This window comes from Zonotrichia albicollis, chromosome 20, assembly GCF_047830755.1.
Source record: "Zonotrichia albicollis isolate bZonAlb1 chromosome 20, bZonAlb1.hap1, whole genome shotgun sequence".
NCBI lineage: Eukaryota > Metazoa > Chordata > Aves > Passeriformes > Passerellidae > Zonotrichia > Zonotrichia albicollis.
In genome coordinates, this window is record NC_133838.1 from 9,084,445 (window position 1) to 9,107,963 (window position 23,519).

Sequence of the window (23,519 nt, forward strand, 5' to 3'; positions counted from 1 at the left end):
CGAGACCGAGACGGGGACAGGACGGGGATCGGGACCGGGACGAGGACAAGGACAAGGACAAGGACAAGGACAAGGACAAGGACAAGGACAAGGACGGGGACAGATAGGGGACGAAACGGGGACGGAGATGGAGATGGAGATGGAGATAGGGACGAGATCTGGATGAACATGGGGACCGGAACGAGGATGGCGACAGTTAGGGCACCGGGAGGGGTCCGGGACCGGGATAGGGGAGGGAACCAGGATCCTGGACGGCCATCGACGTGTTCGGCGTTCGCTCCGTCCGCCCTGTCTCGGCGCTCGGCAGGAGCGCCTGGGCAAGATGGCGGCGCCCATGGCGGCGTGTCGGTGAGCGCGGGCCATGCTGGCGCTGCTGGGCCGCGGCCTGGCCGGGCCCGCCCGCGCCGGGGCCGCCGCGCTGGGCAGGGCACAGCCCGGTGAGGGGCACGGGGGGCGAGAGAGGCCGCTGGGAGGGAGGGTGGAAAGGGAAGCGAACCCCGCTGGAGGAATTGGGAGTGGCCGCGGTGGGAGCTGAGGGTGCGGGGAAAGGGCGGTCTTGGGGGTGGCTGGGGGCCCTCAGGGGGTCGCACACCGGGCTCGTGGTCTGTCCCCGTGAAAAGAGATGGGGTACCGGGTGACCTTGGGGGTAGCCGGGGTGCGGGGGTCCCTCGGAACCGCGCGGACGAGCGGGGGTGGCCGAGCCGGGCACAGGCGAGCGGCCTGAATCCAGCAGCAGGTCCTGATCCCAGCAGCAGGGCCCTGAACGAGCAGCTGGAAGAGTTTGTTCTTGAAAGGTCAAAGAATGACCGAGTCCTGGCTGGTGATGAATATTCGCGTCTGTGTCAGACAAAGGTTGTCCCCAGGTGTCACTGCCCTTGAGCTCTGACACTGCGGTGGCACAGAGCAGCCCATCCATGTCGCTAATGAGATTAATTAATTAATCAGTTAATTCAACAGTTTAAGCCCTCTAAATGATCACACTTGCCCAGGGGAGCTCTTACTCTGCTCAGTGTGTGCAGCCAGCCCTGCTGCTCCAGCCTTGGCATTTGCCCACTCTCAGGCAGCAGAGCTGGGTTTGTGTTGGCACCGTGTGAGAGCCACCCTGAGCCACCCCAAACACCTCTGGGACGAAGATCTGCCTGAGCACTGACCACCAGAGTGTGTTAGCACTGTGTGAGAGCCACCCTGAGCTATCCCAAACACCTCTGGAACTAAAGATCTGCCTGGGCATTGATCACCCAGGGTTTGTGTTAGCCACCCTGAGCTACCCCACACCTCTGGGACCAAAGATCTGCCTGATCACTGACCACCAGAGTCTGTGTTAGCCACCCTGAGACACCCTGAGCCACCCCAAACACATCTGGGACAGATCTGCCTGGTCACTGATCAGAGGCTCAGTGCTCTGACCCCACACCCAGCAGTGTTTGACTGGACAGAGGAGCACACAGCACAGAGCACTGATGACTGTACAGAGTATTTGGCTGGGGAAGTGCACTCCTGTCTGAATCCTTTCTGTCTCTCCCACCCAGGCTGCAGTCCCGTGCTCCAGGCAGCCAGGGGCTATGCCAGACCCGTGAGCAAGAAGAGGAAAGGTATGTCTGCATCCACAGGAGAAATGTTTTGCTGTTGGCATGCTCAGAGCTGTGCCCTCATGGCACAGAAACCATTCCAGAAATGGTTCCTTGCAATCTCAGGAGAAACTCAGACAATTCCTCTCCTCCTGAATGTGGGGAAATGAAGAATTCTCAGTAGCAGGAGATCTGTGAGGGTGAGCAGACCCTGGCACAGGGTGCCCAGAGCAGCTGTGGCTGCCCCTGGATCCCTGGCAGTGCCCAAGGCTTGGTTGGAGAGGGCTTGGAGCACCCTGGGACAGTGCAGTGTCCCTGCCTTGGCAGGGGGTGCAATCAGATGGGCTTTAATGGTCCCTTCCAGCCAAAACTCTTTTGATATTCTGTGATCTCTGAGCTTGGTGGATTGCTGTAAATACATATACACCATATTGTAAATCCAGAGTGCTGAAGGGAAGAGACTGAACCTATTTTTGTCACTCAGTTCTGCCCTCTTTGCTGGATCTGCTCAGTTCTTCAGAACATGTCAGAGCTCTGACTTTGTCCTGCTCTTCCCCCAATGTTCCTCTCTCTGCAGACATCCCCAGCCATCTGGATGACCTTCCTCCCACCATGCTGAAGAAGGATTATGCCAATCTCCCCATCATGAACAGGTATGGACAGGGAGAGGGAGTGGCTGCTCTCTCCAGGGGTTTGTACCTTAAAAATAAGGTGTGTGTGAGCTGGCACCTGCTCACTAATTAGTTATTAATGCTCTGTGGGTACAAAGTCAGTTTGAAATCAAATTTACAGACACAGACAGTGGTCAGTGATTGTGCACTCCATGTGACATTGAGTGCTGGTTGCCAACATCCTCTGTGGGCTTTGTAGTCCATAAGAAAACAAAAAAAACCCACATTAAATAACCTTGAAATACTAGAAACAGTCATCTTACAAATATTCTGTGCCTGTCCTGAGCTCAGGTGATGGAGAGAGTCATTAAACAACTCCACATGAATTCAGCTGCTGCCAGATTTGGGCTCTGGGGCTCAGCACTGTTGCTCTCTGATGCAGAGCTGCTCATGTGTGGTGCAGGGAGGGCCCCCAGTGGCCCAACTGTGACTTTCACTGCTCTCTGAAGGAACCAGCCTTAAAATTAAATATTTTTGCAGCAAAGCTACTTAATACTCCTGTAATCTGAGCCATGATTTTGCTTAGGAAAGTGAGCACCGGTTTATGGCTGCCAGGTTTGGCAGGAGGAGAGTCCCTGAAAATTTTTAGAGTAAATTAAAGCTGAGAAAAGTGAGGATGTTCTGAGAAGCTGAGTTAATTTCTGTTGTTAAATAGAATTTTATCTGGTTTATAAGCTAATTTGCCATCCCTTGCAGCGTGGATGATGTGGTGAAACGCCTGCTGTCCCTGGAGATGGCAAGTCAGGTCAGTGTCACTCTGCTTGCTTGAAAATAAAACAGATTTAATGAACACCTTCATGTGAGACTTGTCTGTGTTGTTAAATATCTTTCACTTACTGTATTTCTAAGTGACTGTAAACATGGGGTGATGAAAAACCAGAGTTTGCTCTTAAAATTTATCACACTAAAGTGCATATTAAATTGTGAGAACAGTGTTCAGGAGTGACAGGGCACTGAGCTGTTCTGCTGCTGCTCATGGCTGACCCCCTGTGTTCTAGAAACCATTGCACTGGACAGCAGATGTCCTTCAAGTTATTTTTACTTTCCATATGCCCAAAAAACAAACAGGTATGAAAGTGGCACAAAGATCTCCATGCCATTCCTCTATGCTGCCACTTCAGCTCAAAAGGATGTAAAAGCACTGAGTGAAAGTCTGAATTGCAAAGCCTTTATGTGGGTGTTTGGGAAGAGAGCTGAGTGTTCTGGGACAGTGACAACCTTTTTTCTGTGCCCCACAGAGGGAGAAGTTGAAGGTGAAGACACAGCAGCTGGTGGAGAAGGTCAGGAGGTCTCCCCATGACAATGGCTCCTTTGAGGTGCAAGGCAAGTTAAAAAGGGAAGGGTATTGTTGGCAGATGAAACCTCTCTGCTTCTGTTCAGCTGTTCCCACCCCAGCACTTGCAGTTTGCTGTAGAATTCAGGAGAATCTTCTCCTGGAGAGCTGCTGAGGGGCAGGTGGCCTGCAGGATGCCCTGCAGGGCTACTCCAGGTCTGGGAGTGTTGCAGAGGCTGCTGGGCTGCTTCCAAATTCCTGCTCCACATCCACCCTCCAGAGGCACTGTGTACTTTATTCTGCTTGGAGTGCTTCTGTGATTTGAAGCACTGAGCTGCAGCTGTTACCAAAATGAACCAAATTCAGCCACAGAACCTAAATTTTTCTGTGCATCAGAGAGCTGTGGCTGAGGCATTGGGGACAGTGCAGGGACAAAGGTCATGTTGCAGTGACCAACACTGACAGCTCCTTTGTATCAGCAAAGCCCTTCAGTGCCTCAGGATGCCACCAGCCCTCCCTCCAAAGCCTGGAATCCCAAAGACCTGGCTACTACCCTTGGAAAAAAACCTTTTATTGCTATCTGCTCCCCCAGAGCATAAATCCCACGAGGTGAAACAAATGTCAAATCACTGGGAACTGAATGAGTGCAAGAGGAATAAATTCACAGATAAATTTATATGAGTTGCTAAAACCTTACCCTCTAATTAAACAGCCTCATAACTATCACAGCCCTGCAGGTTGTGTGTTCTTGTTTGTTGTGCCGTGGGCAGGGACTGATTTGGGCAGTTTTTGCTGTTGGCAGGGGCTGCTTTGGGCAGTGTTTGCTGTGGGCAGTGCTTGTTGTGGACAGTGTTTTGTTGTGGACAGTGTTTTGCTGTGGGCAGTGTTTGTTCTGCTGCTGTGGGCATTGTTTGCTGTGGGCAGTGGTTTTTGTGCTGCTGTGGGCACTGTTTTGTTTTGGGTGCTGTTTTGTTTTGGACAGTGTTTTGCCATGGGCAGTGTTTGCTGTGGGCAGTGGTTTTTGTGCTCTTGTGGGCAATGTTTTGCCATGGCCAGTGTTTTGCTGTGGGCACTGTTTTATTTTGGACGCTGTTTTGTTTTGGGCACTGTTTTGCCATTGGCAGCCCCTGCTGTGCTGCTGTGGGTCCCTGCAGGGGCAGTAGTGCTCAGCTGGCAGCTTGAGGCAAGGCAGATGATCCTAAATCACCTGGGAAAGCTGCTGCTCTCACACAGCTTCTCTCTCTGTCCTTCACAGTTGCTATTTTGACTGCCAAGATCCGCACGCTTGAGGAGCATCTCCAGAGGCACCCCAAGGTAACTCAGGGATCTCAGCCCACAGCTGCTCAGGTGGTTTGCTCAGTTTATAACAAAAGGAGTTTAATCCTGGGGATTATGGCTTTCCTAAGGAGTTTATGAAATAGTTACAGCTGCTCCTTGGTGCCAGTGTGGGGAGCTGCTGGCTCAGGCACAGCTGGGTTCTCGCCCACTCTGCTCTGTGTTCTGGTTTGTTACTGTAGTGGAGGAAACAGCTGAGCAGATTCCTTTGGGCAGACTTGAGCTCCATTGCTCCTCACTGCAGATGTGGCTTCACACCTTAGTTTTGGCTAATTAATGATTGCAGCTGCAGTAATAAACAAAGAGCAAAATCTGTGCTTGTTCTGCTCATGGAAATGTTTGGTGGACAGCACTGTGTGAATGTCCCACTCCCCTGCCTGGGTTCAGGCCCAAATTTGAGACAACTTGCCTGAATTTATGTTCATAAAACAGATATCAAAGATTTTTATGCAGGGCAAAAGGTGGGAAATGGATTGATAACTGCATTTGAAAGAAGTGCATAATTGTTATTCATGAAAACTTGAAGGGTGCAAGAGAACAGAATTGAGCTTTTTACTGCAAGCCACCAGAAGCTGTACCAAGTGTTAAAGTTGGACCTTTTGGAATTCCTTGGCTGAATTTTTTATATAAATCACTTGTATAGGACAGGGAGATGTCTCCTATGAGGGATTGCCCTGACTGATGTGGCTCAGGCTATGCTTGTGCCCTTCCAAAGAACAGAGCCAGGGCACAGGTTATTTTCATATTTAATTTCTGGCAACACAAAGGTAAATGCTTCTGTTATTCTGAAGCAGCACACTTCAAGAGAAGCAGGTTTTAGCCAGAAGACCTTCCCTGCAGCTTTGGCACAGCCTGAATCTGTGCACAAGCTGAAAAGAGTCTTCAGGGAAGGTGAAGGTGCAGCCATGGAAGTGAGAAAGCAATTCCCGTGCAAAGTAAATTTTATCTCCTTGGATCAGCTTCTGCTGACCTGATGTACTCGCAGCATCTGCCAACAGAAATTGTTCTAAGACTCTGTCCTTACCTTATCATTGCCTTTCAGCCAAAATCTGCTCTCTTCTCAGTAATTTACTGGACAGGCAGGACGATCTGCTGTGGCATTCACATTTTCTGGAAAAACCCCTTTGCCCAGGATTTTTCTCCTGGGAAGCTGAGAAGCCTCAGAGAAAAAGGAAAACAATAATTATCTGATTTGCTTCTCCTGTGTTTTGCTCCTTTGGAATGTGTTTGGAGATTGTTTACCCACAGGTGATTGTTTCATTGATTTCTGCTGTGAGTTGTTTTCACTCTTTGGCCAATCGGTGCCAAGCTGTGCCAGGACTCTGAAAAGAGTCAGGAGTTTTAATTATTATCTTTTTAGCCTTCTGTAAGTATCCTTTCTGTATTCTTTAGTATAGTATTCTTTAATATAATATAGTATCATAAAATACTAAATTAGCCTTCTGAGAACATGGAGTCAGAGTCATCACTGGTATTTTCAGGGTCTCCCATCGAAGGGAGGAAAGATTAATCTGACTCCACATTTAGAAGACTATTATATTATATTATATTATATTATATTAATTATATTATATTATATTATATTATATTATATTATATTATATTATATTATATTATATTATATTATATTATATTATATTATATTATATTATATTATATTATATTATATTATATTATGAAAGGATAGAGACAGAAGGCTTAACAAGATATTAGTGAAAAACCTGTGACTCTCTAGAGTCCTGCCATAGCTAGACTGTGATTGGTTATTAAGTAAAAACAATTCACATGCAACTAATCAAACAGGGATGTGTTGGATAAACAATCTCTAGACCACATTCCAAAGCAGCAAAACAGGCAGAAGCAAATGAGATAATATTGTTTTGTTTTTTTCTCTGATGCTTCTCAGCTTCCCAGGAGAAAAAATCTTGGTGAAGGGATATTTCAGAAAATATGACAGCAACACATCATTCCTTCCTCTGTCTGGGGGAAATACAATAACCTGCCTGCAGTGGAGTGAACCTTGTGTGCTTTGCAGGACAAAAGGAACCGCAGGTTCATGCTGATGGGTCTGGACAGGAGGAGGAAGATGCTGGGCTACCTGCGCCGGGTCAACTACAGCACCTTTGAGAACACCTGCAAGGAGCTGGGCATCCAGTACAGCCCCCCCCAGCCCTACAGCCGCCGCCTCACCAAGCGCTGGATGGTCAAGAAGGCTTTGTGCATCAAGGTATGGAGCAGGGAAAACACCCTCTGTAAAAGTCTGGGAAATTAGTTTTGTGGCATTCACATGTTCTGGAGAAATCCCTTTGGTCAAGAAGGCTTTGTGCATCAAGGTATGGAGCAGGGAAAACACCTTCTGTAAAAGTCTGGGAATTTGGTTTTGTGGCATTCACATGTTCTGGAGAAATCCCTTTGGTCAAGAAGGCTTTGTGCATCAAGGTATGGAGCAGGGAAAAACCCCTCTGTGAAAGTGTGGGAAATGGGTTTTATGACATTCACATTTTCTGGAGAATTCTCTTTAGTCAGGAAGGCTTTGTGCATCAAGGTATGGAGAAGGCTGCACAGGAAAAACCCCTCTGTAAAAGTGTGGTCTCAGAACTCTTTTCCAACCTGAAAGATTCAGTGATTGACTGGGTGGCTGTAGCAGAATAATCTCAGATGGTTTCCTGGAGCAGGGAAGGCACAGAAGGAGGATTTGATCTGGCTCCTGCTGGAACCACTTTGCCTGCAGCAGACAGCCTGGGCAGCAGCTCTGCAGGCTGCTTTATCGCTCTCCCTTCTGCTTCCACAGGTGTTCCAGGAGAAGCAGAAGCTGCAAGCAGCTGAGAGACTGAAGAAGAGGAGAGAGTGGCAGGCGAGAGCAAGAGCTGCACGGGAACAGCAGAAGCAGGTGCAGGAGAAGCAGGCACAGGAGGGGACACCTGTGTAGTGGCACTGCCAGGCTGGCACAGCCAGGCTGACAATAAACTCCTGCCCAAAGACCTGAAACCTCTCTGCTCATGTGGTGTGGGCACCTGGGAAGGGCAGCTGGTGGTTTGAGTGGTTAAAAGTTTAATTTCAGGCTGAGTGCTGGGCAGGTCGGTCTGTGAGAGGACCTGGGGACTCCAGCACTACCCTGCAGGTCTGTCAGTGGGGACAGCTCAAGGGCTGCCTGTGCCCTGTCAGCACAGCCAGTCCAGAGGTTTGCACTGCCACATCTTGTTAGATAATTATAAACTGAAACTTAAGACATTTAAATTTGACATTATGAATAAATTCCCCCCTGTGAGGGTGGGGAGGCTCTGGCACAGGATGCCCAGAGAAGCTGTGGCTGCTCCTGGATCCTGCAAGTGTCCAAGGCCAGGTTGGACAGGGCTTGGAGCACCTGGGATAGTGGAAGGTGTCTCTGCCATGGCAGGGGTGGCACTGGATGGGCTTTTAGGTCCTTTCCAACCCAAACCATTCCTCAATGTGCTGGGGCTGTGCTTATGCACTGGGATGATCCACACAGGGACTGGGATGATGGAACAGGGACAGGGATAATGCACACAGGAACCGGGGATGATGCACACATGGGTTGTGGCAATGCACACACTCACACTGGGACGATGCACACATGGATCAGGATCGTGTGCACAGCTCACACCAGGAAGATCACACTCAGACTGGGATGATGCACACATAGATTGGGATGATGCACACACGGATCGGGACGATGTGCACATGAATCACAATGGTGCACACATTCACACCAGAACAATGCACACTTAGAATGGGAGGATGAGCACTCCTCACACCGGGACAATGTGCACACTCAGATTGGGACGATTGCACACATGGATCAATTAGGACAAGGCACACATAGATCACGATGATGTGTACGCTCACACCGGTATGATGCACACTCAGACGGGTACGATGTGCACACAGATCACGAGGATGCACACTCAGACCGGGATGATGCACACACAGATCAGGATGATGCACACACGGATCACGATGATGCACACACAGATCAGGATGATGCACACATGGATCACGATGATGCACACATACAGATCAGGATGATGCACACACAGATCAGGATGATGCACACACGGATCACGATGATGCACACTGAGACCGGAACAATGCTCACTCACACCGGGACAATGCACACGTGGATCACGATGATGCACACACAGATCGGGATGATGCACACTCAGACGGGAACGATTCTCGCTCACACCGGGACGCTGCGCAGGCGCGCCCCGCCCGGCCAAGACGGCGCTCCCCGATTGGCCTCGCGGCTGCCCGGCAACGGCGGCGGCGGTGCGGGAGCGGGGCCGGGCCGTGCCGGGGCTGTGCCGGGGCCATGTCGGCGCGGACGCTGCCGCTGCTGTTCCTGAACCTGGGCGGGGAGATGCTCTACATCTTGGACCAGCGACTGCGCGCCCAGAGCATCCCCGGAGAGAAGGCGCGCAAAGGTGAGCGGTGCGCGGCTCCCTCCGCTCCCGGTGTCCCGGAGCCGCTGCCGATGTCCCCGGGCACGGCTCTGCCCTGCTCCCACCTCCCCCAGAGCGGCTTGGGCTGCTCCGCCCGGCGGTACCGCTTCCCGGGATGCCACAGAATCGCAGAATTACCCAGGCTGGAAAATCCCATTAATATCACCCAGCCCAACCCATGCCCTAGCACCTCCCCATCAGCTAAACCCTGGCACTCAGTGCCACCTCCACCTGCTTTTAAACTCCTCCAGGGATGCTGAATCCACCCCTCCCTGCGCAGACAATTCCATTTCCCGATCACCTTTTCAGCGAATAATTTCTTGCTAACATCTCACCCAAACTTCCCTTGGCGCAGCTTGAGGCTGTGTCCTGTCCTTCTGTCAGCTGTGACACAGGGACACGCTGTGCTGTCACCGGAGGATGCTGCGGGCAGTTTCCCTACCCCGATTTCAATAATTACCACAATAATTATCACAGAAATCAGCCCTCAGTGTTTTGTGCTGGCCAGCCCAGCCCGTTGGGTTGAGCTCAGTGAAGTTCCTCAAGTTCCTTCCCAGCCCCAGGGTGTTGCTGAGGTTGGTTTGGGAGATCCTCACCCAAAAGGAGAAAGTGGAATTCGTGTTGGTGTTTCTGTGCTCAATTCGAGGGTTAAAGCTTCAGAAATGCACTTTTGGACTCAAAATAACCCAGGATTTGGTCATTTTGGCCCAGCTCCTGGGCGGTTTGGGGCAGAGCAGGCTGCTTTGCAATGGGAAGGAGTTTCCAGGGACAAAATTATAAATCTCGTGCAGAGACAGCACGTGCAATTGTGTGAAATTCAAATACCAGTACAGCTCCTGAAACCTTGGCTTTTATACAATCCCATTTGGCCAAAATCCTTGTAAAATCAGAGCCTATGTCTTCACGTGGGCCATGGAACTCCAGCTCCCAGCCAAGCACCTCTGAATTTACAACTTCAATTTAAAGTTTTGCTTTACAAGTCCTTGCACCTCTCTGTCAGGGCATGGGGAATGTGCCTCGGGAAGATCTGTGATGTTTTAATAAAAATCAAATTGGTATGAGCTTGGTATTGTTATCCCTCCTGCCTGTCCTTTATGAAGTGTTAAACAACAAAGGGTTCACTGTGTAATTGTTGTGCTGTTTGTGAGGGGGGAAATTTGTAATTTTTCATGTGTTTCCTGATGAGGGAATGATGTGACACAAGTTTACTGCTGTTCATTCAGGGACAAGTTTAGGATTTTAGCTAAATTAAATCTTGATGGAGTATCTGGAGAATTGGGCTGTTTTAGTTTGTCCACACATGGATTTTTATTTTTTCTTCCGAAAAATTGTGAGTTAATTTCACTGAGATGTGGTTCATCCACACTCAGGTTTGTTGATGCTTAAAGCTGTTCACTCAAATGCTGGTTACTTGTAAGTGTAAAATGCAGCTGAAAACTAAAATTTGATGTGCCCTGAAGCAGCAGGATTTTATCCAAGGGGAGGGTGAGGTTCTCATTCACTGCTGAATGCTGATGAGAAGAGACAAAATCCATTAGTTAGCTTCCTTTTTTTAAGTTTATTTCTTTCTTATTTTCTTTTCTTCTCCTTGCAACCCTCGTTCTTACATCTTGAACTGCTGTTTTGTTTTGTATGCTTCGTGTAGATGAATGGACAGATGTGGACAGGAAACGAGGTACAGTACCTGCTGTGTGCATGCACCAGTCCAACCCCACGTGCACACCTGGGGCTCATCGTGCCTGAACCCCTGAGGCTGTTCCTGCAGCCTTCAGTCAGTGTCACAAATGAACAATAATGCTCACCTTAAATTACTGGAAATCAGTGAAAAAAAACCAGACCATACCTTAAAATCATATGGCTTCTTGGTTAATTTAACCAAGACTATAAATGGATCAAAGCTTTTTTATTCTGGTGGTCTTGCCTGCAAAAATGGGATTTATGTTTCTTTACCACTGTTTTCATGCAAGCATGTAATTGTGTGAGCATTGTGCAGGTCGTTTTTCTGCTTAAACGCAGGAATATTTGGTATATTCCATTTTTTTTTAAGTTTTTATCTCGTGCATTGCTCAGGGTTTGGACAGGTGAACTCCAGGGATGATCGAAGGCATTCCCATCCCGGCTGCTTTTCCCACCTGTGCTGGTGGTCACACCTGGCAGAGCCATCCCAAAGGAGCAGGAGCTCACAGCTCATCCTGCCTGGAGCATCCTGAGGGTGGGATTGAGCCCTCGGGTGTTTCCCTCTGGAATCTGCCCTGGAACAGGAGCCTGCAGCAGGGGCTGTGCTAAGGAATGAGGAAATTAATCTCTTGAATCTCAGGTTTTTGTTCAGAGAGCATGAGCAGCCTTCTGAGCAGCCCTTTTTTAGGAGGGATCAAGGTTGTGATTTGTGTTTTGCAAAACAAGCATCATTTTGGTGGGTTTTAATATCTACTGAAGGTAAATGCTGATGTCCTGGAGTCTGCCCCAGCTTTTTTCTCACCATTCCATCCTGTTTCCAAGCACACCCTTTAGCTCAGAAGTCCAGGGACAGATTCCATCCCATCCCAAACGAGGAGGAGCTGCCCAGAGCTGTGAGACAGGGGACAGGGCTGGCTCAGGGGCAGCTCCCAGGCTGGCCCTTCCCTTCTCCTGTGAGAGAAAAACACTGTGCTCAGTGCTCTGAGGGTCCTGGTGTCACCCCTGGGGCTGTCACTGATGCAGCAGTGACGAGGAACCACAATCCTGTGGCACTCAGGCTGACTGTCCAGAACACAGAATGTTCCTTCTGCTGCCCCAAACACCCTCCAGTGAGGCAGAGTAGAAATTTTCCGGGGTAGAAATCTGTTTTGATTTAGGTGAAATGTACATTTTTGAGTTGAGTCTGTGGTTAGAGAACATAGCTATTTAGCCTGACTGCAAAGGCCTAAGCTCAGAGAAACTGCTTCAGTGAAAACAGAGATAAGAGAAGAGAGAAAGAGGGTGATAGAGACAGAGAGACTGCTGTGAGAGCATCTCAACCTGACCTAAGAATTCTTTCTGATAAAGAACAGCTGTGACAGTAGTCACAAGGGTTCTTGGATGAGGGAAGAGACAAGACTGTTGACTCCATGTTCAGAAGGCTTGATTTATTATTTTATGATATATATATTGCATTAAAACTATACTAAAAAGAATAGAAGGAAAGGTTTCCTCAGAAGGCTGAGCTAAGAATATAAAAGAATGAATAACAAAGATCTGTCGCTCAGACAGAGTCTGAGCTATCTGGTCTGTGGTTGGCCATTAATTGTAAACATTCAAGATGGTCTGATCAAAAAAATCTACCTGTTGCATTCCACAGCAGCAGATAACCATTGTTTACATTTTATTCCTGAGGCCTCAGCTTCTCAGAAGGGAAAATCCTAGAGAGAAGGATTTTCACAAAAAGATGTCTGCGACAGAAGAACTAGCGGCAAACGTCGCACAAAACTCGTAAAAATGAATATGTATGAACCTATTGTGAAATTGCATACAATTTCATATTTACATATTCATTACATATGCATACATATGTATTTGAGAAAGAGATAAAAAGAGACCTGAAGTCCCCAGAGGTACACATCATTTTAGAAGAATAATTCCCCCATGCATCCAGCACTGTAATGAGCATACCAGCTTTACAACTTTCACAAAAGTTGTGGAGTTTTGATTATCTCTGCAAAACACCAGGAAGCACCAGCATCACCCAGCTCTAGCTCCAGCCCCATGTCGTGCATCCCAGTGGCACCAATCTGTCCCCAGACGTGGTGTGAGGAGGCCAAAGCCACCATCACCCCCAGCCTCAGCCCTGTCCATCACACACTGTCTGCACTGGTTTCCCTCCTCTCATCCCAGTTATGATCTCCCCTCTCTGCTCAGCTGCTTTCTCTGTGTTGCTTGTGCCATGTCGCTGGGCCAGTGCTCCTGTGTCACCTCCATGGCCCCCTTGAGACCTTTACTGTGTCATTATCAAACATGGGAGAGATTTATTATCAATTTGCCCTTTACCGTGATTGATTTTTTTTAATGTCTTTCTCAGTCCTTTTTATAGCCCACACCAGAGGTTTTAATTTCAGAAGATAATTTATGACTGTGGTTTTTCTGTTGAAAAATCAGTGTACTGGGAGGTATCTGTCTCCTGCTGGTTTGGGTTGTTTGTGGCTCTCCAAAGACAGGAGAAATCTTTCTATGAGCAGCACACAAAAGCAGCTTAAAAATATTTTCCTTTATAGCAGTATAAAGCAGAAGTTCTTATTTTTGTCATAATTGATTCCCTGCAAAATTAACTAGATACTAATGTCTACTAGTACTAATGTATTTTATATTCTCCACGAAAAAATAGGGGATTTCTGCCTGAGATTGCAACTAGGGATTGTTTTATGACCAGTTTCTTTAAAAGGAAGGAGGGACTTTTTTCCCATTTGTAATTAGGTGTATTCTTAGGTCAGACTGCTCAGGAGCTGAGATCTGTCTGTGGATTTGGGGTGTTTAAACCAGGATTAGGGAATCCTGTCAGGTTCAGCTGCTGAACTTTGTGTGAGCTGTGTGTGAGGAACCAGCAGATTTAGAGAACCATTTCAGGAGGCCTCTGCCCTTGGGAACACAGCTCTCCCTGCCCCAGCAGACCCCAGCGAGTTTATCCTCTGGGAAGAGATGAAGTGACAGAGAAATTAGGAAATTATCTTTATTTTGTCTGTTGGGGTAGAACAGATGAAAAGCCAGGTGTGTGACCCCCCAGGGAATCATTAAAGCAATAATTCAAACCATTGGTCACTACCACTCTCTGTACGTTCACTTTTTCTTCTTTTCTTTTTTTTTTTTTTTATTATTTACTCTGAGATTTTTCTAATCCACAAGAATTGTCTGGCATTATGAGCTTTGTAACAATCATCTGCTTAGGAAAATCCACACTTGTACAGTAATCTGTGACCTGATGTATTCATTTACCTTTTTTTTTTTTTTTGATGGAGGAATAAATGTTTGTTGATGATAACTCTTTAGAGTGTATCAGGGAGATAATAAAAGTGGCAGAACCAGCACAAAAGCTCAGGTGCTGCATCTGCTGGAAGCACTGCACAATGTTTTCCATCTTGTTTGCATTAGAAGCTCAATAATCAGAGCACAGCCCTCACACTCAGCACTCCTGAGCTCTAAGAACTCCTCAGTAATAAAACTTATTAAAACAAATTTAGTTCCATGGCTAAATTTGCACATTAAAAATTAACCACAAGTAAGGAAGTTTGGAGTTCTGCATTTGAAGCTCTAGGGCCTGCAAATGTTTCAGCTGGGAGAGCCCTGAGTGGGTTGATATAGATCCCAGGGATATAAATGCTTTATTAAATACCTGCCAGTGCTAATCTGATTGGAATAAAGATTACAGAGAGCCTTGCAGGAGCTTCTGTTGAGAAGTTAAAAAATAGACTGATGGTGTCAGAGGGTGTGGAGGAACAGGCACAGCAAAGATCTACCACAATGCAAAACTCTCCTTAGGAAGCACAACTGCAGCTTTTAATATTATTTTTATTCTTTTTAATTATCTGCAGCAGATAATAACACATCAGAGCAGCCTACATTATTTACAAATGAAAAGTGCCAACCATAGCTGTAAAATCAGGGCAACAAAGCCAGCCTTATTCCCACTGGGAAACAGGGCCTGCTGCCTTCAGCTCAGGTGGCATCTGTGTCCTGGGGGACATCAGGTGGCTGAGGCAGAGCTGGATGCAGAGAGGCTGCTCAGGTGAAGCAGAGCTGGATGCAGAGGTGATGCTCAGGTGGGAATGAAGCAGAGCTGGAGGCAGAGCTGGATGCAGAGCTGGAGGCAGAGGTGATGCTCAGGTGAAGCAGAGCTGGATGCAGAGATGCTGCTCAGATTGGGCTGAGGCAGAGCTGGATGCAGAGAGGCTGCTCAGGTGATGCAGAGCTGGATGCAGAGAGGCTGCTCAGGTGAAGCAGAGCTGGATGCAGAGGTGATGCTCAGGTGAGGCTGATGCAGAGCTGGATGCAGAGATGCTGCTCAGGTGAGGCAGAGCTGGATGCAGAGATGCTGCTCAGATTGGGCTGAGGCAGAGCTGGATGCAGAGGGGCTGCTCAGGTGAAGCAGAGCTGGATGCAGAGATGCTGCTCCCCCTCTCCCGTTGCGCTCTGTCCCCTGGCATGGAGCAGGACCAGGCTGTTCTGGGGCAAACCACAGAGCCTAACTTTGTCTTTGCAGTGATGAACGACATCATCAGCACCATGTTCAACAGGAAATTCATGGAGGAGCTGTTCAAGCCCCAGGATCTGTACTCCAAGAAAGCGCTGCGCACCGTGTATGACCGGCTGGCCCACGCCTCCATCATGAGACTCAACCAGGCCAGCATGGACAAGGTAACACTCCTGCTACCCTTCACCAGGTTCTGTTGCAATATTTAACCTGTGGTTTTTCCATTTTGAAGTATTTTGGAACAGCTTTCCTTGTGAAAATGATTCTCTGTCACATTCATATTTTCTGGAAAAATCCGTTCGCCCCGGCTTTTTCTCCTGGGAAGCTGAGAAGCCTCAGAGAAAAAGGAAAACAAATGCTTATTTCATTTGCTTCTCCTGTGTTGTGCTCACATGTGTTTGGAGATTGTTTACCCACAGGTGATTGTTTCATTTGGTTTCTGTGAGTTGCTTTCACTGTTTGGCCAATCAGGGCCAAGCTGTGTCAGGACTCTGGCAAGAGTCACGAGTTTTCATTATTATCTTTTTAACCTGTAAATATCCTTTCTGTATTCTTTAGTATAGTTTAGTATAGTCTTCTTTTATATAATATAGTATCATAAAATAATAAATTAGCCTTCTAAGAACATGGCCCAGATCCATCATTCATCAGGGCACCTCACAAATACAATAGTATTGCCAACTGAGCGCTGATGGCATTGGAGACCCAGCAGGAAGGCTGGGGATGGGACTGCAGAGCTCTTGTTTTTTAAGAAATGAACCTAAAATGGTTCCTTGTGCCACAGGCAGGTGCTGGCCTGACTGAATCCCCCTCTCCATGCCCAGGAGGTTTCCAACCAACATTTCTGTGTTCCTTTACAGCTCTACGACCTCATGACCATGGCCTTCAAATACCAAGTGCTGCTGTGCCCTCGGCCCAGGGACGTTCTGCTGGTCACCTTCAACCACCTGGATGCCATCAAGGATTTCATCTCTGACTCCCCTGGCATTCTGAACCAGGTGGATGAGACCTTCAGGAGGCTGATTGAGGTAAGAATCCTCAGGAAAATGGTGGGACATACTGTGGTTTGATTTTATGGGGTTATTACCTCTTAGAGATTAATTACTACATTGGAAAGGGTTGAGTCAAGTGGTATTCTTTTACTGGCCCAGTTAAAATCAATGTGTTGCTTATTCAGTCTGATTTAAGTTTCCACTGATTTCAGCAGAAATTAAATCAGACTTTTAGTGGCAGACAATAATTATTGACAATAACCAGCAGCCCCCTCAGAGCATCTCTGTTCCCCCTGATAATTTCCAAGTAGATCAGAATATTCAGCTGTACTTGTTTGTTCCCTCTTTCCCTGGCTGAATCATGGCACACCTGCAACCCTTGCATGATTATTTTCCTTTTCCAGACCTACAACCCTCTCTCTGATGGTGAATTCCAACTCATCAGGCAAACACTTCTCATTTTCTTCCAGGACATGCACATCAGGGTAAGAACTCAATCCAACTAGGCAGGGAGAATGACAGGGAGTTTGGGGTTAGAATATAAAGGATCTGCTTATAAACAGTGCAGGTTTGGGTTTGTTGTTTGTGCTTTTCAGTCATCTTGATGTGCTTGTAATTGCACTCAAATTTCATAAACTGAGCACATATACTGCAGTAATGCTGAATAATTCTACAATATAATGAAAAAAAGGAATCTCTACTAGTGTGATTTAGATGGATAAATCTGTTTTTCCTTTTAGGAGGAAACCTGAGCGTGAACTCTTGATGTTCTCTAAACAAACTGGTCACACTCACATGCATGAACAGGATGTAGTTTTTAATATAATGTTTTTAATGTTAGATCATTCTCTGCACCACAATTCCACATCACTGGCTTTGTAAATACATTCCAACAGAGATCAAGAGCTCTGGGAAACCTTCCCCAGCCCAGGCAGAGAATCTCAGGCTCAGATTTCAGGGAATTTGGATGGGAAGGTCTGTGGGGGATTTCCCCAGGGTGTGATGTTTCTGATGTCCCTTTGCAGGTCTCCATCTTCCTGAAGGATAAAGTGCAGAACTCCAATGGTCGCTTTGTGCTGCCAATCTCAGGGCCTGTGCCCTGGGGCACAGAGGTGCCAGGGCTCATCAGGTGAGCTGGTGCCACGTGTGGGGCACAGGGAGGGCTCAGGAATCCAGCTCAGACTGACAATCCTGTTGCATGGATAGCTGAAACTCCAGTAAATACTATTTAAGGGGCCTTTTTAAATTATTATTATTATTATTATTATTATTATTATTATTATTATTATTATTATTATTATTATTATTATTATTATTATTATTATTATTATTATATTTGAAACTCCAGTAAATACTATCTAAGGGGCCTTAAAATTATTATATTATATTATATTATATTATATTATATTATATTATATTATATTATATTATATTATATTATATTATATTATATTATATTATTTATGTATTATTTGCATTTAGTACTATTTAAAGGGCAGAATTTTGGGACTAAATCACCCAGCAATGAAAAGCTGAGCTGCTTTTGGGAGTTTTCTATCATAATAAATTAGCTGTTATTAATTTATCCCATAACAGAGGCATTTAGCAATGTACAGATTTATTATTATTACACAGATTATTATTATTATACATTATATAATGTTATTATTGCTAGTAGTAGTAGTAGTAGTAGTAGTAGTAGTATTACTATTACTGTTTAATACAATTTAAAGGGGAGGGTTTGGGATTAAATCACCCAGCAATGAAATGCTGAGCAGCTGTTGGGAGTTTTCTATTATAATAAATTAGCTGTTATTAATTTATCCCATAAAAGAGGCATTTAGCCATGTACAGAATTTTTATTATTATTATTACTATTACTATTATTATTATTGTTATTGTTATTATTATTATTATTCATAATGTAATGTTATTGTTATGCAGAATTATTGTTATTATATTTTATTAGGTTTTTATTATTATTATTATTATACTATAGAATAGAGTTTTATTCCCCTTGTGCAGAAAGCAGAGGAATTAGGTACTAAAATCAGGACTGAAGCTACTAAATGTTTCAATTATGCCTCGTTTTTAAGGATATTCAATCACAAAGGAGTGGAAGTTAAAAGGGCTGAGTTCAGCACTGCTGGGAATTATGTTACTCCACAAAGGGAAGGATCTTTTGAGCTTTATGGAGACAGAGTCCTCAAACTTGGGACAAACATGTAAGTACTTTTTGTTCTGTGTAGAAACCTGAACCAAATGCTGATGGGTTGGTCAGAAGCACATTTTCAGCCTGGTGTGGTTTTGGGATCTTTTGCTTTAATTATCAGATTGACTTCGCTATAAGGTGCTGTCCTATGTGGACAGTGTAAAAAGAGCTGCAAAAAACAGGCAAAACTTTGATTTATGTCTGAGGAAAGAGTGTTCTCACCTGGTGCTGCATCTCATGTGAAATGTGATTTAATGTTACCACAATCAAGAAATCCTCTCTGTTTTCCATGTTGGCTTTAATGTACATTTCCATCCAAAGAGATCTGGGTTCCTTCTCACAGCTTTGTCCCTCACACACCTCACACTGAGCTGCAACTTCTCATTGCAATTGTTCACTCTTCAGGGAAATATCCTAAAATTCTGCATCCCTCTGGTGCTGTGCCTGGTCCCAGAACAAGCTGTTCTTGATGAGTGCTTTCCCTGCAGGTACAGCGTGACCCGGCCAGTGGAGACACACATGTCAGGATCTTCCAAAAACCTGGCATCCCAGGCAAAGGTCAGTGCTGTCCTCCTCCTGTCCCTGCTCAAACTGGCCAAATTCTGAGTCTGCAAATATGGGATAAGGTCAGAGAAGCTTTTCTGGTCTCAAAGCCTCTGCCAATCCTCCCCAGTCCTTTAAAGCCAGGCCACATTTTCCCAAATAATCCTCCTCCAAGGATGTTCTTGCTTCCATTTTAATCTTCTCAGAAAACAAAGTTGGCTTTACAGATTTCTCACCTGTCCAGTTCAGCTGGAAAAGTATCTTGTTCTGAGTCTATAAATTCAAGCAACCATTTCCAGCATGGAGCTGGTGATTACTGATTATCTGCACAATCTGTCCCAGGAAAACAGGGACATAAATGTGGTTATATCCCTCTGAAGGACATGTATGGAATATCAGAAATATTTGAAGGACATATATGGAATATTAGGAATATATGAAGGACATGTATGGAATATTAGGAATTTATGAAGGACATGTATGGAATATCAGGAAAATATGAAGGATATATATGGAATATCAGGAATATTTGAAGGACATATATGGAATATCAAAGCTCCTTGCAGCCCAAATCTCCCAGATAATTGCCCAACAAACCCATTGCTGTTTCCTGCAGGAGAACATAGCCCCCAACCCTCTTGCTAAAGAAGAGCTGAACTTTTTGGCCAGGCTGCTGGGAGGTTTGGACCTCCAGAAACCTGCTGGTGATTCAGGATTTCGGCTGAACTTGTTCACCACTGATGAGGAGGAAGAGTATGCTGGAATCCTTTTGGGTTTGGATTTGGGTTTGGATTTAGGTTTGGGTTTGGGGTGCCCTGTGGGGAGCCCTAGAGAGCCAAACTGGCCCTAGAGAGGTTTAGGGTCAGAGCAGGGTGTTGTTATCCTGCTCCTGATGTCTCCTGTGATGCAGCTTTTCTCCCAATGCCACTGGACAGAAATATCCCCTCAGTTATTTTAGCAGGATGTTTGTATCTGCTTGTTTCTGCTGCAGAAATATTCCTGCTCCTCACTTAACAAAACTGTCTAGGACAGGGAGAAGCCTCCAAATTGGGTGAATATATTAATTTGGCAAATAGGAACAGAGGCATTGCCAAACTTCATGGAATTCCAGAATAGTTTGGGTTGGAAGGGTCCTCTAATTCTACTCTGCCATGGGAAGGGACATCTTCCAGGAGACCAGGCTGCTTCAATCCCATGCAGTCTGGCCCTGTGAGCACCCTCTGAGCATCATTTGTGCCTACAGGAGCCTGATCAAGTCTGATTTTTATCATTTCCTTATACATCTTCATGGGATTAACCACTCTTTTCATGTTTTTCATCAAGACACGCTGCACAGACCAGACCAGAGGAGCTGTCCTACAAGGTTATCAACATTGAAGCCACACAGGTATGTAACATGTTTCACATCAGTGGTTCTCACCATCCCTAAACACATTTTTTCCCATTTCACTTAAGCTCATAACTAATTGCCAATTTTCTGCCAAGACAATGGAATTGGTGAATATTTACTAAGAAAACTTGAATCCTGACAAACGCCAGAGCAAGTTTTTAGCCGAGTAGGGGGTGTAGAAGGGGCACGTCCCAGGGCAGCCCAGCAGCGGGGGCTGAGCGCGGTGTCTGTCTGTCCGTCCGTCCCGCAGGAGCCGGCGCGGCGGGCGGAGCTGTCCCGCATCCTGGGCGAGCTGGACGTGGCGGAACCGCGCCCGGGCAGCGCCGGGAAGGGCGAGGACCTGCTGGCACTGATGGACGGGCTCTGAGCGGGACACGGGGACAGCAGGACAAACGGACACCGGGACACACGGACACCGGGACATTGGAACACACGGACAGCAGGACACGCGGACGCCGGGACAAGTGGACATTGGGACACATGGGCATTGGGACAAGCGGACAACGGGACAAGGGAACACCGTGACATGGGGACATTGGGACAAGCGGACACCGGGACAAGCGGACAGCGGGTCTTGGGGACATTGAGACACGCGGACACCGGGACATTGGGACACACGGGCATTGGGACACGCGGACAGCGGGTCCTGGGGACAATGGGACATGCGGACACCGGGACATGGCGACAACAGGACCTAGGGATACTGGGGCACGCGTTCACCGGGACATGGGGACAGCAGGACTTGGGGACATTGGGACACACCGACACCGCGCATGGCCGCCCCGCCCCTTCCCGCTGTGGGCGGGGCGAGGGGCGGGGCCGCGCGTGCGCGAGGGGCGGGGCGGCGCAGGAAGCGCGCGGGAAGGCGGCGGCGCGTGAGTGCGGGGGGGGCCCGGTGTGCGGGAGGGGGGAATGGGGACAGCGAGGGGACAGAGGGGGAACCCGGGAGGGAACAGCGGGGATGAGGGCAGGGACAAGGCGAGAGGGACACGGAGCACCCCGGCGGGCGGGGAGGGAGAGGAACGTGTGCCGGGGGGTGAGCGAGGAGAATGGGAGCGACTGGGGCGAGGGGCGGCTTGCGGTGTGTGCGAGGGGTGCTGTGAGAGCAGGGGAGTGTGAAAGGGGCCGTGTGTGTGCAGGTGGACGTGTGAGCGGTGATGTGTGTGCAGGTGAGAGTGCGAGGGGCAATGTCTGTGCGTGCAGGTGAGCGCTTGAGGGCTGGTACAGTGGGCGGGTGTGTGTGCAGGGTTAGTCCATGTACAGGTGTGTGTGCAGGGATTGCTCTGTGGGCAGGATTTGGTCCATGGTCAGGGGCGGTGTGTGTGCAGGGGCTGGTCCGTGTTCGGGTGTATGTGCAGGGGTTGATCCATGGGCAGGTGAACATGCAGGGGTTGATCCATGGGCAGGAGTTAGTCCATGTTCAGGTGTGTGTGCAGGGGTTGGCCCGTGTGCAGGATTGGTGCATGAGCAGGGGTTGGTCTGTGGGCAGGTGAATGTGCAGGGACTGATCCATGTTGAGGTGTGTGTTCAGGAGCTGGTCCATGTACAGGATTTGGTCCATGGGCAGGTGGGTGTGCAAGGGTTGGTCCGTGGGAAGGTGAACATGCAGGGGTTGGTCCATGGGCAGGAGTTAGTCCATGTTCAGGTGTGTGTGCAAGCGTTGGTCCTTGGGCAGGTGAACATGCAGGGGTTGGTCCATGGGCAGGATTTGGTCCATATTGAGGTGTATGTGCAGGGCTTGGCCCATGGGAGGGGACTGCTTCATGTGAGGCACAGCAGGCAGGTGTCCCCAGCCCCTGTGCCCAGGCCCTGTGCCCCCACAGCTGCCATGGAGGTGAGCCACTCGGTGAAGGAGCGCACCATCGCCGAGAACAGCCTGGTGATCCTGCTGCAGGGCCTGCGCGGCCGCGTCACCACCGTGGAGCTGCGCGACGAGAGCGCGGCCGCGGGGCGCGTCACCAGCGTGGACGCCTTCATGAACGTGCGCCTGGCCGAGGTGACCTTCACGGACCGGCAGGGCACCGTGTCCCACTTGGACGAGCTCTTTGTGACCGGCAGGAACATCCGCTATGTGCACATCCCCGACGAGGTGGACATCCGCGCCACCATCGAGGAGCAGCTGCAGGCCATCCACAGGGTGCGCTACTTCGGGGCCCGCGACAAGGGACGCCGGGAGTTCCTCCCTGCCAAGAACAAGTGAGGGCCTGGCACTGCCCACAGCAGCCAGGATGGGCCTGGGTGGATGTGACCCTCTGATGGACTGCCAGCTCTCTCTGTCCCACCCAGTGACATCCCCCAAGGGACATTTTCCTCCAAGGACTTGAGGTTCTGCTGTTCTCTCCACCTGCAGAGGAGCAGGACTGGTTTTTGTAGTGAATAACACCATTTAAAGGCTCTGTGGTCTCTCTGCTCATTTTGTGTTCCATTGGCAGCAACTCATGTCCATCCTCCAATGGCCAAAGAACTCTTGACATCTCACTGCCCCTGGCTCAGCCTTTGCTTGCCCACTGTGCAAAGGACTTGCTGTCACCAGCATGGCCACCCTAGAGCCACTGGTGCTGAGCTGGACAGGGGCTGGTTCTGGTCTGTGCTCATCATCCTCCTGAGCCACCATTCTGGAAGTGTTCAGCGAGATGAAGGGAAGGGAACATGCAGGGGAAGGGGCAGCACCATCTGCCTCAAAACCTAGGAATGTGCTTCACCCAGGACACAGAATGCTGGCATTGCCAGCTCCTCTGCTTCCTCCATTACCAAACTCTGCCTCCCACCAGGGGTTGGGATCCCACAGGACACAGAGCTGGGGGCTGTGCCCTGGGGGTGCTCGTTTGCACGGTCCGGGCTGGGCAGCAGGGCTGGGCAGACCAGGGGGCACAGCC

The 23,519-nt window shown here is 48.1% G+C and overlaps 3 protein-coding genes across 6 annotated transcripts; all 3 read left to right on the plus strand.

Annotated features, from left to right (window-relative positions):
• Window positions 1-279: 279 nt before the first annotated feature.
• On the plus strand, window positions 280-7,835 carry MRPS15 (mitochondrial ribosomal protein S15). The gene is made up of 8 exons (XM_026796608.2): window positions 280-437; window positions 1,530-1,592; window positions 2,146-2,221; window positions 2,936-2,984; window positions 3,478-3,562; window positions 4,768-4,826; window positions 6,883-7,074; window positions 7,639-7,835. The coding sequence occupies exons 1-8, from the start codon at window positions 362-364 to the stop codon at window positions 7,774-7,776; spliced, it is 738 nt and encodes a 245-aa protein (XP_026652409.2). The 5' UTR covers window positions 280-361; the 3' UTR covers window positions 7,777-7,835.
• Window positions 7,836-9,036: 1,201 nt separating this feature from the next.
• Window positions 9,037-21,193, plus strand: OSCP1 (organic solute carrier partner 1). Of its 3 annotated transcripts, XM_074555465.1 has the most exons (12): window positions 9,037-9,292; window positions 10,956-10,985; window positions 15,516-15,670; window positions 16,367-16,534; window positions 16,903-16,983; window positions 17,524-17,627; window positions 18,595-18,723; window positions 19,199-19,268; window positions 19,870-20,006; window positions 20,577-20,640; window positions 20,894-21,021; window positions 21,054-21,193. In XM_074555465.1, the coding sequence occupies exons 1-11, from the start codon at window positions 9,181-9,183 to the stop codon at window positions 21,008-21,010; spliced, it is 1,167 nt and encodes a 388-aa protein (XP_074411566.1). In that variant the 5' UTR covers window positions 9,037-9,180; the 3' UTR covers window positions 21,011-21,021; window positions 21,054-21,193. The 3 variants fall into 3 exon arrangements, with proteins under 3 accessions (XP_074411566.1, XP_074411565.1, XP_074411567.1); XM_074555464.1 differs by lacking the exon at window positions 21,054-21,193 and having other exon boundaries at window positions 9,039-9,292; window positions 20,894-21,032; XM_074555466.1 differs by lacking the exons at window positions 10,956-10,985; window positions 21,054-21,193 and having other exon boundaries at window positions 9,043-9,292; window positions 20,894-21,032.
• LSM10 (LSM10, U7 small nuclear RNA associated) lies at window positions 21,170-23,039 on the plus strand. Of its 2 annotated transcripts, none has more exons than XM_074555468.1 (2): window positions 21,170-21,518; window positions 22,467-23,039. In XM_074555468.1, the coding sequence occupies exons 1-2, from the start codon at window positions 21,170-21,172 to the stop codon at window positions 22,841-22,843; spliced, it is 726 nt and encodes a 241-aa protein (XP_074411569.1). In that variant the 3' UTR covers window positions 22,844-23,039. The 2 variants fall into 2 exon arrangements, with proteins under 2 accessions (XP_074411569.1, XP_074411568.1); XM_074555467.1 differs by lacking the exon at window positions 21,170-21,518 and adding an exon at window positions 21,598-22,240 and having other exon boundaries at window positions 22,319-23,039.
• The last annotated feature ends 480 nt before the right edge of the window (window positions 23,040-23,519 follow it).

Excerpts from the sequence above, each read along its gene's own strand:
- OSCP1 (XM_074555465.1), top strand. The coding sequence starts at position 9,181 with ATGTCGGCGCGGACGCTGCCGCTGCTGTTCCTGAACCTGGGCGGGGAG. Across the intron at positions 15,671-16,366 it reads ACCAGGCCAGCATGGACAAG|CTCTACGACCTCATGACCAT; the intron begins GTAACACTCCTG and ends GTTCCTTTACAG. Across the intron at positions 20,007-20,576 it reads ACCACTGATGAGGAGGAAGA|ACACGCTGCACAGACCAGAC; the intron begins GTATGCTGGAAT and ends TTTTTCATCAAG.
- LSM10 (XM_074555467.1), top strand. The coding sequence starts at position 21,899 with ATGTACAGGTGTGTGTGCAGGGATTGCTCTGTGGGCAGGATTTGGTCC. Across the intron at positions 22,241-22,318 it reads AAGGGTTGGTCCGTGGGAAG|GTGAACATGCAGGGGTTGGT; the intron begins GTGAACATGCAG and ends GTCCTTGGGCAG.
- MRPS15 (XM_026796608.2), top strand. The coding sequence starts at position 362 with ATGCTGGCGCTGCTGGGCCGCGGCCTGGCCGGGCCCGCCCGCGCCGGG. Across the intron at positions 1,593-2,145 it reads CGTGAGCAAGAAGAGGAAAG|ACATCCCCAGCCATCTGGAT; the intron begins GTATGTCTGCAT and ends CTCTCTCTGCAG. Across the intron at positions 2,985-3,477 it reads CCCTGGAGATGGCAAGTCAG|AGGGAGAAGTTGAAGGTGAA; the intron begins GTCAGTGTCACT and ends TGTGCCCCACAG.